This window comes from Phyllobates terribilis, unplaced genomic scaffold (genome assembly GCF_046119375.1).
Source record: "Phyllobates terribilis strain yellow unplaced genomic scaffold, ASM4611937v1 Scaffold_8__6_contigs__length_399053987, whole genome shotgun sequence".
NCBI classification, from domain to species: Eukaryota; Metazoa; Chordata; class Amphibia; order Anura; family Dendrobatidae; genus Phyllobates; species Phyllobates terribilis.
The window spans coordinates 109,923,067-109,940,719 of NW_027362768.1; the positions used below are offsets into that span (position 1 = coordinate 109,923,067).

Here is a 17,653-nt window from a genome sequence, read left to right on the forward strand (position 1 = left end):
CCAGCAAAGACTATGGGATTTCAGAAATCTCATGCACACTCCTTTTTTTCCTAACTGATTTGGCAAATTGCTGCGTATTTGCAAAATGCATCATGTCACTTCTTTCAGCGTTTTTACAGCATTTTTTCACTCATAGAAAGCAATGGGTAGTGCAAAAACGCAGGTATCAGGTTTTGGTGCAAAAACCTGAGGAAGTTGAATCATGTTTTTTTTTTTTTTTATGCACTGAACTTTATCAGCATGCACAAGAGACAAATGAACACTGGCAAAACCGCAGTAAAAAAAAAACCAACTCAACAAAACCTGCTTTTTGTATTTTTTTTTTTTTTACTACCAAGCGAGCAGGTTTTGCCTGCAGAAAAAAAAAACACAATGTGGGAACATAGCCGTAATCTGCACCAAAACCTGCTTTTTGTAAGCAGAAAAAAAGCAGCAAAAAAAATCAATGTGTGAACATAGCCTGACAGTCAGGAGGCCAGTGCAACATTTTATTTACAAATAAATAAATAAATACCTAGCAATAGAACCCACTAAAGGAAAACCCTGATACATGTCACATTCAAGGGGATACACATTGACATGACCTGCAAAGTTGTAAAAAATTGCTACTATGGCTCCGGCATGAGGGGGTTAATCCGGGGAGCACACTGCTATCAGTCAGGCTCCCAGTGCTGGCCGGCTTCCCGCACACAGCCGCTGTGATAAGCTGTGGATCCTCCCGGGATGAGGCGCAGCGCTGCTGATGCTGAGTGCAGAGGGGCTCAAGCTATATAACAGGATCCCCGCTGCGGGCCGGCACTGGCTGCCGGTGTGTGCGGTGCAGGGGGCACCGGGCGACTCTCTGTCTCTGCATGGCTTCCTGGCGAGGACCCCCTCACAGAGCAAACATGAGCAGCAGCAGAATCAGTTTCTTTGAGGTAAGTGGCAGGATCTGCAGAACTGCAGCCTCCATGCACTGCTATCAGCAGAGCTGTCACTGCACGGTGTATACATGTATACTGCATGGAGCTGCCGCCGATCAGCTGCACAAACTTTCCACTGCCATTCATCTGCGGTGCTGTGGACTTAACCAGTTCAGTGCCAGCACTGGATCTCTGCAGTAAAGCTTTCTGTATCATCCTATGGGTTGTGAGCTGCCCCATCTGTACTGATCACATATGTGGGCAGCTTTGCAGCATTGAGAAAAAAAAAATATTGATTAGATGGTTGTGACTCTCCAGGCTGCGTTTACGTTTTTTTTTTTTTGTTTGGCTGCGATTATTGTGGCAAAAAAGCTACGTTTTTACTGAAATGCAAAAACCACAAGGTGTGAATGCTGCCTTAATTTTACCTATTTAAAATGATTAACGTATTTGACCAGGTATGACTTCTAAGAGAGACGTGGGCGCCCCAGCAAACGCCAGTGCGCTACCTTTGCAGTGTGTAATTGCAGTACAGCCTGCAGGGCGCACAGTGATTGAGGAATACTATCATGGCACTACCTGCTGTAGTTTACTTTTTTTTTTTGTACAGAAAATTGGCAAAAACTTGTATAAATAAGTCATTCTCAAAAGTCCTTTTTACGATTATTATAAAAATGGAGTTGGGGTTTAAAGAAATTGGGGGGGGATAAATGTGCCCCATTATGTTCATGATCCAGAAAGGTGATACTTTTCATCACTCGAACCCCCATGATCAACAGAACAGGGTCCTGAGCCCCACATTGCTCAAAAGTAATCATCACCCCAGCGCAGTGATGGGATCAGACATATGTGGCGTCAATGCGATAGCCGGGTATAGCGCTCAGATATTTGCATCAGTCCTGTAACCTTAAAATGTGGTGGGACCATTTGCTCCAAGTGGGAAAGAGATGAGGAATAGGAGTGGGGTCAGTGGCACCCCCAACTATTGCCTTGCCTGTAATAAATGTCTACTATGGGAAAAGCCCTTTAATAACGTGTGGTGCGAGTGGCTTCAGCATTCTGTTTGGTTGGGCTGCAACTAATATATGTACTATTATATATGTATCATTGCAGCTAATATACTGTACTGTGTGGGTGTAATACATACATACATACATACATATCAAACATTCAACATTGATGTACGGACCGGCCGCAGATCTCCTGACCTGAGCTTCATATATGCCTTGGAGGCTATTGAGTTCGAATTAGGAGACTTTCGGCCAGTCTGTACATCCCAGTCCATACTCGCGAATATCGGATGTGTGATATCGGCCTAAAAAGTTGTAAAAGTATAAGATCTTCTGGGTGACTCCTAATATTCTTATATAACCTATAAGTTCTTTGTAATGCATACTTGGGCTGGGCTGCTGCAGAACCTCTTTTTGAAGAGTAAAGCAAGGTTCCCCATCCATGACAGAATGGTGTTCTCCTTTTCCGAAAGAAGGTCTGCAGCATCTGAAGCGTGGATCTTGTTGACTTGACAAAATACTGTGTAGTATAGGCTGCAGCTGCTGGAGAACCTCCTTTTTTTTTTTTTGAGAGATTCAGACGTTTTTATAAATATCATTTTGCAGTCAATAGAAGATATATGTCTGCCCTGACTATGATATTTTTAGTATATAGGCTATGGATAAACCAGCATAGTTGTGACTGCTGTGCGACACAGCGTCGGTATGGTGTTAAATGTGATAATGGGAATGTGAGGGAGTAGTTGAAGCGTAGAGGCTTGTCGTCGCACATCCGAGGTGTCATGCATAAAATGGTGACTGTCTGAGAGTGGGGGGATATCTCATATAAGTGGTGAGCTGGTAGAACAATATTATTGTATATGCATCCATTTATAAAGCATTGCAGGTAAATATATAGAAACAGTAAAATATAAAAACTACCAAACAGGATCTTTAAGACCCAGATTCAGATTAGATAAATTAGCCAATATTTCTGACCTTCTAATTTGTGGGGGCATCTTCACTTTGTAGGTTGTCAGAAGTCCTGCACACCATGAACAGGAGTATTATATTCTCACAAACCCGGGGAAATGGTTTTATTTACTGGATAAAAGTAATAATTCCACTAATGTTGATAAATACTTGTTGGATTACAAGCGTGGTTGTAATAAAACGATACATTGTAAATCTTAAACACAGAAGTTACAGTATAATCAGATCTTCACTCCTTATTGAGTGTGATCCCAGGGGATACTACCCCACCAATCCTGAATTCTGGGCATACATTAAAAGGAACGTGTCATCAGAAAAATATCCTTTTGTTTAAATCAGGTTTACGTGTTCAATGTGGTTATTAAACATTTTTTTTTCATCTCACAATCTTTAATAATAAAATCAAAATTAGAAAACTTGCAAGTTTCACATTGGTCACTGGAGCTTTTCTATACTCCTACTGTTGTTTCACAAAATGCACTTGTACATTAGCAGCAATGGTCAGATCCCGACCCTATCTTTTTGTTTTGAAGCATCCAATGAGCGTGTGCAAAGGTCATTGTGAAGAGAGGGGGAGCAGGGACAGCAGAGACATCGCCTATTGTGATTGGTGGATCCTGTGTTATCAGCTATGTATAGAGGCGTTACCTACCATTGTAATCCTGCCTCTGACTCTTTGGCTGTGTGCCCACGATGCGTATTTCATGCGTTTTTGGTGCGGAAATTTCCGCAGCGTAAACGCATGATAAACGCATGGTAAGCCTCCTGCCATGGTCCCCTATGCAATTCCGCACTTTCAATGCCCATGCCGCGGATTTTTCCGCAGCGTTTATGCTGCGCTCAAAAATCCGCAGCATGGCCATTAATTTTGCGGAAGCGCGGCGTAATCGCCGCCATTGACTTGCATTGAGACGCACATAATCCGTGTCAGTACATTTGTACTCACGGATTATATGCGTTTCAATGTGCGGATGGTACCCAAGTCTGGAGGAGAGAAGACTCTCATCCAGACCTGGGTACGATTGTACCTGTAAAAAAAAGAATAAAATAAAAAATAAAGATTATATTCACCTTCCGACGGCCCCCGGTCTCCTTCCCTGTGCTTGCGGGCAGGACTCAAGGACCTGTGGTGATGTCACAGTCATGTGACCGCAGGCCCTTCAGTGCAGTGTCCCGCGATCAGCTGGCAGCCAGGAAAGAGCGCAGCAACACACGCCGGGCCATCGGAAGGTAAGTATAGGTTTATTTTTTTATTTTTAAACATTCTTTTACGGTCACACTATATAAATCCATGCTGTTTGCATGGATTTATATAGTGTGACCTAGTTGTCAAGCACTTTCCAAGTGATGCTAAAATCGCCTGGAAAGCGCTTGTCAATCCGCATGCGGAAACGCATGTGAATAACACTTCAAATCCGCATGTATTTGGCAGGAAAATCGCATGTACAATCTGCATGCGCTTTTTCTGCCAGGGAGATGCAGAAATGCTGCAGAAATTTTCTGCTTCATTTCTGCATCGTGGGCACATAGCCTTAGGGTAGGGTCACACAACCATTTTTTTTTTCCATCCGAAAAAATAAATGATGCTGAGTGATCAGAGTGGTATCAGTTTTTCTCAGAGGTATAGAGAGAAAAACAAAGTTTCTCCGTTCGGTCAGCCTGTGAAAATCTGATCAAAATCGGACATGTGCACGGCCCCATGGAACATCATTGGTACAAGTGCTACCTGTGAAAACCACAGATAGTGGTCGTTTCCTTTCTGAAAGGAATTATGAGGGTGAAATAGCCCCAGTGTCAAGTGTTAAAATTGCAAGATTACTCATTTTTGTTTTGTAATAGAGATCGTGATATGAAAAAAAAACATTGGCATTTAAAAAATAAATAAAAAAAAATACATGGAACACAAAGAAACTTTATTTAGGCAATTTGTTATTTTCCGATGATAAATTCCCTTTAAGGATAGGCTATCAGTGGCGGTGTTTTTTTTTTTTTTTTTTTTCTAGAAGCCAACTTTAAGGATTAATCTCAGAGATAAAGTAGATGTGACAATTTTTTCAGCTATGAGTCTAAACTGTAAAATGCTCAGAATGTGCCCCCATAAACTTCGGTGAGACCACTATAATAACAGACAAGGGCCCCAATAACAAAGAGAACCAATGTGGCCATGGAGAGATTTCCACATTGACCTCATAGAAGGAAGTTCCCCCATAACAGGCTCCGTCCTGGGTCCTGTGTTGTTCAACATCTTTATCAAAGATTTAGATGAAGGAAATAAATTAAGTAAACTAATTAAATTTGCTGATGACACAAAGCTAGAAGGGATAGCTAATACTAGAGAAGAGAGAGAGAGGATTCAAAAAGATCTAAACAAACTGGAGCAGTGGGCTGCAACTAACAGAATGGTTTTTAACAGGGAGTAATGCAAAGTCCTACATCTGGGCAAGAAAAATGAAAAAAAGCATATACAGAATGGGAGGAATAGAACTAAGCAACAGCACGTGTGAAAAAGATTTGGGCATACTAATGGATCACAGGCTGCACATGTGTCAACAGTGTGATGCAGCAGCAAAAAAGGCAAACACAATTCTGGGATGTATTAACAGAAGCATACAGTCTAGAAGTAATTATCCCCCTCTACTCCTCTTTGATCAGACCTCATCTGGAATACTGTGTCCAGTTCTGGGCACCACATTTTAAAAAAGACATGAAGAAACTGGAGCAAGTTCAGAGAAGAGCGACCAGAATGGTGACCAGTTTGCAAATTATGTCCTATGAGGAATGGTTAAAGGACCTGGGAATGTTTAGCTTGCAAAAGAGAAGACTGAGAGGAAACTTAAAGAAGTTGTCCACTACTTTGACATTGATGTCCTATCTGTAGGATCGAGCATCAATGTATGATCGGCCCCCATTTTTTGTCTAATATCTCATCTGTATCTTCTCCATTTCAATTTCATCCCATTGTTTCTAGACTTTCCCTCTATGTGTGACAGCCCATTAGCTATTTGTAGACAGCTATTAAAGGGGTTGTCCACTACTTTGACATTGATGCCCTATCCGTAGGATGTGTGATCGGCCAGGGTCCCGCATGCGGCTCCCCCGCCGATCAGCTGTTATCGGAGCCAGTGGCAGCGGCCGCTGGCCAGATGTCCTTTCCTGCGGTGCTTGGCCTTCAAGTTGTAGTGGCCGCCACCTGTAACTGCACATCCGCTTCCTATTCAATTGAATGAGAGGCGGATGTGCAGTTACAAGCGGCGGCCACTACAACTTGATGGCCAAGCACCGCAGGAAAGGACATCTGGCCAGCGTCCGCTGCCACCGGCACCGATAACAGCTGATCGGCGGGGGAGCCGCATGCGGGACCCTGGCCGATCACACATCCTACGGATAGGGCATCAATGTCAAAGTAGTGGACAACCCCTTTAATAGCTGTCTACAAATAGCTAATGGGCTGTCACACATAGAGGGAAAGTCTAGAAACAATGGGATGAAATTGAAAGGGAGAAGATACAGATTAGATATTAGACAAAAATTTTTTGACAGTGAGGCTAAGTGCCCAGAAAGCAGAAATGCTCCCGAATTTTTCTGCATCTCCCTGGCAGGAAAAACGCATGGGGATTTTACATGCATTTTTCTGCCAGGTAGAAGCGTTTGTCTAGCGTTTTTGCATGCATTTTCGCATGCAGGTTATCAAGCGCTTTTCCAAGCGATTTTAGCATCACTTGGAAAAGTGCCTGACAACTTGGTCACACTTTATAAATCCATGCAACCGGCATATATAGTGTGACCAAGTAATAGTTAAAAAAAAGAATAAAAATGGTAAAAAATAACAAAAAAAACATTATACTTACCTTCCGATGGCCCGCGGTCTCCTCAGCGATGCGTCCTGGCTTCCCGGCGGTTCGCGATGGTGTAAAAGGACCTTCTATGACGTCATTTAGTCATGTGACAGGTCATTCCGCTCAAAAACGCTTGAAAAATACATAGTGGGCATGCAGCCTGAGGGTGATCAATGAGTGGAACAGCCGGCCACAAGAGGTGGTGAGTTCTCCTTCAATGGAAGTCTTCAAACAGAGGCTGCACAGACATGTGTCTGAGATGGTTTAGTGAATCCTGCATTCAGCATGGACATGATGACCCTGGAGGTCCCTTCCAACTCTAACATTCTAGGATTCTATGTTTCTATGATTCAGGGACAGCCAAATTTCCCCACAAAGAGGACCTTCAGAGTGGCCACACAGAGACATCCACAGGGTTCCCATAACAATGTGCCTCTACACTGTGTTCCAAATTATTATGCAATGGTTTCTGCTTTAATTGTTTTGCATGAGGACAGAATACCCTCCCAGAGCTGTTGCTTAGATGTGAACTGCCTCCCGCCATCATAGACACTCCTTTTGATGATGCTCCAGAGCTTCTCAATAGGGTTGAGGTCAGGGGTGCCACACCATAAGTTTGTCCCCTTTTATGCCCATAGCAGCCAGAGATGCAGATGTGTTATGTGCAGAATGAGACGGGGCATTATCATGCATGAAAATGATCTTGCTGCGGAATGCACGGTTCTTCTTCTTGAACCATGGAAGGAAGTGCTGTTTGAGAAACTCAACATACATTATGGAGTTCATCTTTACCCCTTCAGTGATCCTAAAAGGGCCGACAATCTCTCTCCCCATGATTCCAGCCCAAAACATTACTCCACCTCCTCCTTGTTAGCGCCGTAGCCGTGTTTGCGTGGGGTGTCCATCAACCAGCCATCCTCCACTCCATCCATCTGGACCATCGAGATCATTTCATGCATGATAATGCCCCGTCTCATGCTGCACATAACACATCTGCATCTCTGGCTGCTATGGGCATAAAAGGGGACAAACTTATGGTGTGGCACCCATGCTCCCCTGACCTCAACCCCATTGAGAACCTCTGGAGCATCATCCAAAGGAGTGTCTATGATGGTGGGAGGCAGTTCACATCTAAGCAACAGCTCTGGGAGGGTATTCTGTCCTCATGCAAAACAATTAAAGCAGAAACCATCCAAAACCTGACAAATTCAATGGACGAGAGAGTTCAGAAGCTCCTTTCGAACAAGCGGTCCTATGTGCAAATGTAACATCACCTAGAATAAAGTTTTGAGTTGAAAACTGTTTGATTTCAGTTTGTAATAACCTGCTAATGCTTATAATTTCAAAAATGACCATTTTTTTGTTCTTTATTAAAATGAAAAGGTTGAAAACTCTGCTGTGCATAATAATTTGGAACATGCATTTTGAGTGCTGTTAGAGTTTTTTATTTTTTAAAAAATATACTGTTATCATAGGCAGTTTGTACAAAAACCTTTCAATTGTACTCTAATAGTTATTTGACTGGAAAATTACAATGACTGCAATTCATATAGGTAATTTGGGAAAATCTGAGAAAATATTATTTGCATAATAATTTGGAACACAGTGTATACCAGTGCCAACTTCAAAAGCCCTCATTACAGCAACATAAGAAAGCCTGCACCGATGCCACCATTACATCCACAGTTCCTTCGTACTGTCAGGCATGCTACCCAGTGTTTAAAACCGTAACTATGTTCCACGGGAATACAGAACCTGAAATATCGCTTCCCTTTGGCTTTGATCAGAATTCAGCACTAATAGAGAGATCAGCTGGCCACATACATTGTTGATTGTTGTCTGAGCTTGTGAATTTCTGTGGCATCAGCCAAAGGCCCTACTGTCCAGCAGTCTGACCACTGCCATTGAGGGAAAGAGCAATTGACAATTTTGTACTTCAATATGCCGAATCTTTTGCTACTTTTTTACTTTTCCGTTTTGGTGATAAATATTGCCTGCTTTCCCCTTATTTTGAGAAACTTCCAATAAAATAGATACATATGGTAATTTAAAGCAATTGTCTGGGATAATGATATTGATGACCTGTCCTCAGGATTGGTAACCAATATCAGATCTATGGAGGCCTGACACCCGGGACCCCAACCGACCAGCTGTTATTAGCTGCTGCTGGATGCAATCGCCAAACACCACAGCTCCATTCAGTGTGAAGTGGCCGCTGCCGACTATTAACACATCATGTAAGCAAACAAAAAAACATTTTTCTTCTTTTGCTTTGAATGTAATCTGAAAATATACACAATGGATGCTTCTCTGTATACCGAATGCATGGAGTTAGTTTCTTCTCTATTCTATCTATAGACTATACAATATTCACTTTACCGATAATACAATTTTGTAGACTACATTAGGAACATTAGGAAAGTTTAACAGTCATGCAAAGATTTTTTCCTACAAAAAAATATAACTGGAAGGAATATATTAGATGTATACATTAGAGATGTATACATGTCTGTAGATATAACGTTGGCAACCAGGGTGGAAATATTCATTGTATACATTGCTGGTTTCACTCACAGAACTAGGAAACATTTACTAGAAATCATGTTTATGTTGGAAATAATTTTTTATTTTATTTCAGAACTAAAGATTATTGCTAAAAAAAAATACACTAAAAGTTTTTAAATCTTTATTTTTATTTGCAAAACCTCTTTTCTAATAATACTAAACTTCTTTGCAGTATGGTGCAGAGCATTTTCCACCCCAGTCCTCCTGAATGTTCTGTCTCCCCAGGCGTCAGTACATTTTCAGTATCATCGACCATTCTTTGCTTACATGTAATATATACAACAGCTGTGGTCACCGGTAGTTATTCTGTCCAGCACAAAATATCTGTCTGATCCTTTAGGCACAGATCGTGAGGCTCTGCTTCCTAAAGAGGGTTTTTTCTAAATTTATAAAAGTGGTGTAGAGCAGGGAATGGATTAAATAGGAAATAAAACCTGTGCTCGCCTCTTCTATCCACCCTTTGTTCCAGTGCCACTCCTGGGTTGGTGCCCACAACCAATGATTGCTTCCTGCAGCTATCATGTGGCATATATCATTCACATAACTGCTGCAGCCAATCCTCATGCCATCATGTGCAGCATATTAAATCCAGATATTGGCTGCAGCAGTCACATAAATGATGGCTGGCACATGATTACTGCTGTGATGACCAGCGGGGACCTCTTGAGAATCATCATTGAAGCAGTAGTGGAGAGAAAGGTTAGTATAATATTTATTTTTTTATTTAAACCATTCCCTTCTCTCTGTCACTTTTTAATAAATTCTGGAAAACCCCTTTAAGCCATATATGCTAAATGTGTCTGTGCATGTAAAATGAAGCAGAACATTGTGGTGCACTTCTCAAAATATGATGGCACTCTCAACCATCTTCCCTTTCTCTGTGGGTGGCCTCCTTTTGTTTCCACAGCACAGGGACATATAATTGCACAATACATTCAATGTACATATATGTAACTCATTCCTTCAGTATTTGCCTTTCCCCAGAACCCCCCATAGGCATAGGCCTACTGTGTCTAAAAAGGCTAATCTAGCCCTGGCCCTGTTTTTGCACAAGGGACAAGCTCTGAAGATACCATGAAGAAGGATCGGTTTCCAAAAATACTACAGATTAGGGTTTTTAACTTTTCTCCAAACCTCACTATTGCTTTTGAGTACTTCTAAGTTTCTACATACTTATGCTGGGAGTATCCGAACCTTTCAAACATCTGGCAGAATAATGGATAAGCCAGACCTCGTTTCCTTAAATGATGTAGATGACGCCTCCGAAGTCATCCACAGGCTTCTATAGCAAAGAACCGGGGATAATGTTCCCACTATATGTCACTGTTGGCATGCCCCAGCCCCCATCTCACTTTTGGGGTCATAAGCTTTATCCTTGATGGGGGTCAGGTCATACACAAAACAGTGACTCTTCTGAGCACAAAAGGAATAGTTTATGATGCATCAACTGTCAGAGGCAGCATCCACACAATTCAAAGGAACAGGGGTTAACTTAGAATTAACTATGATGAACACTTGGAAGGTCTGGATATACCCAATGGACACTTCACTAATTAACATACAACATAGAAGGTTTTCTTTTTTTTTTACCTAATTTTTTAAGGATGGCAGCAATTGTGGCCCATTATAACAATGGTTATGGAATGGAAATGGAAAGGTTTTTTCATGCCATACGTTATAGTAGGAATAGTGCAGAAGAATAAAACCTGGTGGAGAACCATTCTTATCGTAAGGGCAGGTCGTAAGGGCAGGTTCAGAAAGCCTTATAATGTCTCATCCGAGAGAATCTGGTTGATTATGGAAATTACACTCCGATCAAATTCTGGTCAGAGTTTATCATAGTGTGATCTGATTCTCTCGGATGAGGAGAAGATGAAGGAAAAAATGTCCTCAATCTTCTCCATTCTGTGAGGCCGTGGAAATCGGACTACACTCAGTTGTCATCTGAGTGCAGTCCAATGGTTTCCACGCACTCATAGACTTGCATGGTCGAGTGCGATCCGAATATAGGATCAAACTTTAGCAAACAGCGATTTCACCCCCTTCCTTGGTAAATCGGACATGTGGACGGCCCCATGGACTAACATTGGTCCGAGTACGATCCGATGTTTTGTCAGATTACAAATGCGGTCGTCTGCACCTGCCCTGACCTTTACATTCTGGGCCCCAGTCTACATCAGATCCCTTCACCTTCTTTGTGCCATATACACTCCTTAACAGTGAAATTGTAACACCATATAGTAAAGTCGTGGAATTATGGTAATCACAGGATGGATAGATGTTAATGATATACAAATAGTTAAAAAATGGAAACAAAATTTGTAAAAAATCTCAATTTATTGAGTATCGAGCGCCATGTGCAGAAATCTCCGCACTTTCACCTTTGGCTGCTATCAGTGAGGTTATTAATGGTTGTCTGAAGAATGTTCTGCAATGCTGACTGTCATGCAGAATATCAAAATCCGCTGCTGGCAGCGTCTTTTGCAGTTGCCAACCAATGACCTCCCAGATGTGCTTTATGGAAGACAAGTCTGGAGACTCTGCAGACCATGGTAGCACATTTAGGCCACAGGCTACTCACAGCAACACGAGCAACATGTGGCCTGGCGCTGTCATGTTGAAAAACCTTCTCCTGGACATGTAAGTGCGGGGATTTCTGCGTGTCGCTCTCATACTTAATACTGAATAAATTGAGATGTTTTTAAATTGTTGCTTCTATTTCTTCATCATCATTTGTATCAGTAGCATGTCTATCGATCCTGTGATTTCCATAATTCCACGATTTTTCCTTCAATTTCAATGTTGAGTATAGTACTGGTGTCTTCCCATGGGGTACTGCAGACGACCGGACCTGGGTGCGAGTGGCATCTGCCCCTTCCATAGCTTCACCCCTGTTTCCGATGCTTTCTTAAGTTCTCTTGGAAATCTCAGAGTAAATTTGATGTAATACATCCCAGGACGCATCATGTAAGAAGTGTTTTCTTTTCATCTGTGTTTCTAGGGACGCGGCCTAAGCCTTCAGGAGCGGGGTATGGCTTAGTGTTGTTTCTTAATCATCGTCTCCTCAGTGACTGCTAATTTCTTTGTTTCTGGAGAGATGTGCTTCTTAGGTGTGATTTACTATTTGCAATGCTGATTTAACGTTTTTGTGAGGGAAGAAATGGCTGCCATCCAGTCAGTTAGTTTCTTCTTTTTTTTTTTTTTCTTTTTCACACGTATAAATCCTTCCAAGGATTCCACAGCGCTGCCAAGTTTTTCTGCCACATGCGTATATGTCTCCGACATCGCAAGTCAGGGGAATGCAGTATGTCTGTATCAATTTGCTGAGGCTTAAAAGCCACCGGGGTTTAGGTTATTAATCTTAAGGTTCATGTTGCCTAAGCAACCCGTGTGACATTAACTATGGCTCATATGGGGTGACTGAATTACTGTTACAATAGGCAGTGGCGGAGCGTCGGGGGGCATCTGGGTGGTTAACCTGGTTACAAAATTCTTAGGGGCTCAACATTTCTAAAGAAAAAAGGTACTATATACTGCATATTTCTTTATTTTTTTAAATTTCTTTTGGAAATGTTGTGCCCCTAAGCAGCGTCACTAGCATCGAAGATCCAGCGCAATGCATTCTGGGCAAGCGCTACTTTTAATCAACATGACCCCAATACAGTTGGGTTCTGGGGTAGAGTAGGGAGCCATAGGCCTATGGATTACAAGATGTCAACGTCCCGGTGCAGGTGGCACAAGGACATTACTGCAGTTTACCGCCTGTGATTGCCCGCTGTGTGCAGGGGACCAGGGCAATAAGCACTGTGCCTGGGACACAACTTTACTTAAAGGGGTTGTCTGGCCTTAAACTACAAGTTTGCAGTCACTCTGACTTCAGACTTATGAATCCTCAGATCTCACACACTGCGAGCTATAAGGATTTGTGGCACCCCAGGTCTGGTCGCCACAGTGGCAGCAATGTCATGTCTGAGAGCAGGTGGGAGGTTCCCTGGTTGGGGACAATTAGCTGCAGCACCTCCTGCCTCAGTCCAGGGAGGGGAGAAACCTGCCCTTTATAAACTGGATCTGGGGCGGGGTTAGAGAGACAAGTTCCAGACAAGGTTCCAGTGAAGTTGCAGATAGGGACAGGTCAGCAGCAGGCTGAGGAGTCCCTGTAGGCAGAGGAGGAACACAAGGCCAGGAGGGCAGCTAGCAGAGCTCATCCTGGCTAGAGACTTGCAAAGCCAGACACTGGAGTCTGAGGCTGTGAGGGTTATAAGCCCAGCAGCAGAAAACCACCACGCAGGGGACTTCAAGTCCTCTGGCCCAAGGAAGCCCGGAGGCTCAGCCACACGAGAGGGACCACTACTGCCCCGGAGGGGTGAGAAGTATGGAAGGCCCGAGTCGCCAGTCATACGGGCGAGAACAACACGGTACACTCAGAGACGTGGGCTACCACCACAGTACAGCGGGATAGCCAAGAAAGAGTGAAGTCAGCAAGGTAGGCCTACAAAATCCTCCTGACCAGAGGGATTTCCCAGTTGCTCTCAGACTGACCAGGCCTCCATTGTTAACCTGTATTCCGGACGGGTCCCTTAATACCACCAACAGTAAAGACCCTGAATTCCAAGACAGACTCCGTGTGGTTACTGCTGCTCCCGCGCACTATCACCACCAACATCGATATTTACTGCCCTGAGGCTATACTCCCCCCGTGGGGAGTTATACTACCCTCAGCTGCACCCACAACACCAGCCTCAGCGGTCTGCCCTGCAGCGGCGGTTCACTCTGACCGCAATCCACGGGTGGCGTAGTCGGACATCTAATCACAAAACCCTATAAATAGACCGCCATTTGGGTTGACCACCCTGAGCCACGAGACCGGGTCCCCGCCACGCAAGGACTACAACCCCCAGCATCCACAAAAGGTCCAGTTCCGGGTATCCCCACACACACACGGCGTCAGATTCACCAATGCTGGTGCCAGGATCAGGCGGTCATGTGACCGCAAATATGCGATTTGCATACTTCCGGCCACATTCTGACTAGACTGTATTCACCCGCATTGAGCGAAGCCGCACCAATCTAGTCGGCACATGACCATATGTATGCAAATCACATACTGTACTTGGGGTCATGCGCCTGCTGCTCCCGGTGTTAGCCCTGGAAAATCCTCATAGTGCACAGTGTGTGTGATGTGAGGATTCACAAGTCTGCAGTCAGAGTGACTGCAGATTTGTAGCCTAAGGCCGGACAACCCCTTTAAATGAGTTTTCAGTAATGTTGTGTCCACAGGCACAGTTTGTTGTAGAAAACCAAACTGTGCTTGCTCACCCTTTCCTGGTCCAGCATTGAGTCTCCGCCACTGCTCCTGGTGTCTGTTGTTGCATGTAACATTGACAGCACTGCAGCCAATCACTGAGCTCAGCATTTTTACCTGAGTAGACTCAGAGCTGGACCAGAGAAGGGGGAGTAAAATACAATTTATTTTTCTTCTTAAACCAAATTGAAGTTTTCTGAGAATGGAAAACCCCTTTAATGCTTTCTAAGGGGGCCATTTCTCTCCATTTCGCCGCTCATCAGAGAGGTCCAGCATAATGCCTTAGAGCAGTGTTCCCCAACTCTGGTCCTCAAGAGCCACCAACAGGTCATGTTTTCAGGATTTCGTTAGTATTGCACAGGTGATGGAATTCTTACCTGCCCAGGTGATGGAATTAGCACCTGAGCAATACTAGGGAAATCCTGAAAACATGACCTGTTGGTGGCTCTTGATGACCAGAGTTGGGGATCACTGGCCTAGAAACTGCAGGTTGGCCTTTCCCAAGTATTAAAGGAGATAGACATTGCTAAATCATTCTACATATTATTTAAAGGTTTATGCCCCTCCTATTGATATCACCTACCCTCAGATTGGTTGATAACCTGCCTGTCGATGGGGATCTGACCTCTAGGACCTGCGCCGGTCCCAAGAGCAAGGCTCTGTTGGAGATGGCCGAGTACAGTGCTTGACTTTTCTGGCAGTACTATAGAAAATAATTGAAGAGGTGGAGCACATCCACCTCCTCCTGTGCATGCCTTAGTCCAGCTCTCGGAATTGGTGGAGGTCCAAGCTGTCGGACCCCCATCAATCTGCCAGTTATCACCTTGACCTACTTTTATTAATACACTTCCACCAGCTTTTGCTCAAAGCAAATGTAGATTTAATTGAGTTTTAGGTAGTCCAAAGGTGCGTAATTGGTTAAGAGGTGTGCATCCTTTATTAAACTTGGTACAAATTACTCCAATGTTCTTATATATTCAAAGACTGAAAGGGGCAAATTCTAGGGAGATGCATTTCCAAACTGAGGAAAGTTTACATTTTTGGTAGTTTTATATTGATGTCTAACAGTGCTCCACGTACATGTCAGCCAAACCAGCCGGCCATCTAGTGTGTATGGGGTTCATGAAACTCCCCAGGTTGCAAATGTCAATGGAAAGGATAATCAGGAATGTCCTTTGTCCTTACAGATAAGCCACTCTCAGACACGTCTGTTTCATTCACCCCATTGAAAAAACGTGCACTCCCCAGACTTTTAACGCAATATTCAACGTAGATTATATAAGCTTTTTTTTTTTGTAATCTCCTTTAAATTAAGAATTTGGTTACCATGATTTACATGACAAATAGAAATGGCTTGACCTGTTGCTGTGCAGATAGCATAGTCCTTCTGCATAAGAAAAACAATACTGAATCAATTTTGCAAGGAAATGCAGCCAAAAAAAAGCTCCTTCCTTCCCTTATGGTAAGATTGCTCTAAGATCTAGCTTTTCTGTGAAATTTTCCAAATTATATCTAGTAAATAAAACCCAGTCCTCAGACGACAACTGTTCATGTGCTGACTGTGATAATTAAATGCATTCATCTTCTTTTACTACTGACTTCATTCATTACTAGATTGGTGAGTTGTACAAAGTCAATCAGTTGTTAATTAAATGGGTTTTCCACTACTTGAACAAGCCCTTCCTCAACGTTGTATTCTCCCATTTAAAATAAAAAAAGCCAAATACTCACCACCTGCTGCCAGCAATGTCGACGTCGGGTCCGCTAATCGGCTGCAGCGCTCCTGTACAGGTCATGGGACACCTGGTGCTGACATCACTGGAATGGCGCTGGTGCAGGAGTTATACAGCATTTGAAAAGGCGTTGTCCAAGTAGTGGAAACCCCCTTTAATTGGATGCAAATATCTTAATATTTTAACACAATGTGAGGTCAATCCATATTTGTTTAGAGTATGACCCACGGGTCAGACAGAAGGGTCAAGATTTTGTATTGCAGATATGCAATTATTCTTCAGAGTATAGTAGAAGTGAAGCCCAGAGCAGAGCTACAGTGTCCATTTTAGGACATGATCAGATATCAAAATCAAACATCAGAATGATGTCAGTTTGAGGCTAAATACCCTGTCTGAGAACTGATTTTGACGAGTGATTCTGACGAGTGACTTTTACACCTGTAATAATAAAAAAAAAAGTAACTGTTCGCTGATGGGACTTGAACCCAAAATTCTGTGTCCCAAAGCCCGTGCACTAACCACTGAGTTATAAACTCAATTGTAAAAACCTAGGAGTTCTATTTGGTTATATGATTTTCAGTGCAAACTTGTCTAAAACTCATTGGGACTTATGCACAGACTGCAAGCAAGCCAAATTCAAATGATGTTTGATTTTGATGTGAGTCTGATGTGTGACTTTCTTCAAACATCAGAATCAGAATCACAATGACATTTAGACTGTGTGCCCACGATGCGTTTTTTAAGCGTTTCCGCAGCGGCAAAAACGCTGCAGAAATGCTTAAAAAATGCATGGTAGAAGGCCTGCCATGTTCCCCAATGATAATCCGCATGTGCTGTGCACATGCTGCGGAAATTTCCTCTGCGGATTATTATTGCGGAAAAAAACGCAGCACTACCAATTATTTTGTGGAAGCGCTGCGTTTTCGCCGCCATTGACATGCATTGGAACGCATGGATTCCGCATCACTGTATATTTAGATGCGCATTCCATGCGTTCCAATGTGCGGATGGTACCCAGGTGTGGAGAAGAGGACTCTCCTCCGGACCCGGGTACCATAGAACCTGTAAAAAAAAAAGAATAAAATAAAAACTAAATGTTATATTTACCTTCTGATGGCCCGCGGTGCGCTCGTCCTCCCATGCCGGCAGCTAGCGATGGACTGAAGGACCTGCGCTGACGTCAGTCATGTGACGAGTCACGCGATGCTGATGTCGGCAGGTCATTCAGTGTACCGCGATCTGCCGGCAGCCAGGGCGCAGCGAAGCAAGACTGCGGGGGCCATCAGAAGGTAAGTATAGATTTATTTTTTATTTTTAACCATTCTTTAGGTCA

At 43.2% G+C, this 17,653-nt stretch overlaps 1 protein-coding gene across 1 annotated transcript in view; it reads left to right on the top strand.

Annotated features, from left to right (window-relative positions):
* Positions 1–698: 698 nt before the first annotated feature.
* LOC141156813 (very-long-chain enoyl-CoA reductase-like) overlaps positions 699–17,653 on the top strand; it is a 78,304-nt gene continuing 61,349 nt past the window's right edge. The window contains exon 1 of the mRNA XM_073643221.1: positions 699–917. Within this exon, the coding sequence (XP_073499322.1) occupies positions 852–917 (66 nt within the window). The 5' untranslated portion in view covers positions 699–851. The remainder of the gene's footprint in view (positions 918–17,653) is intronic.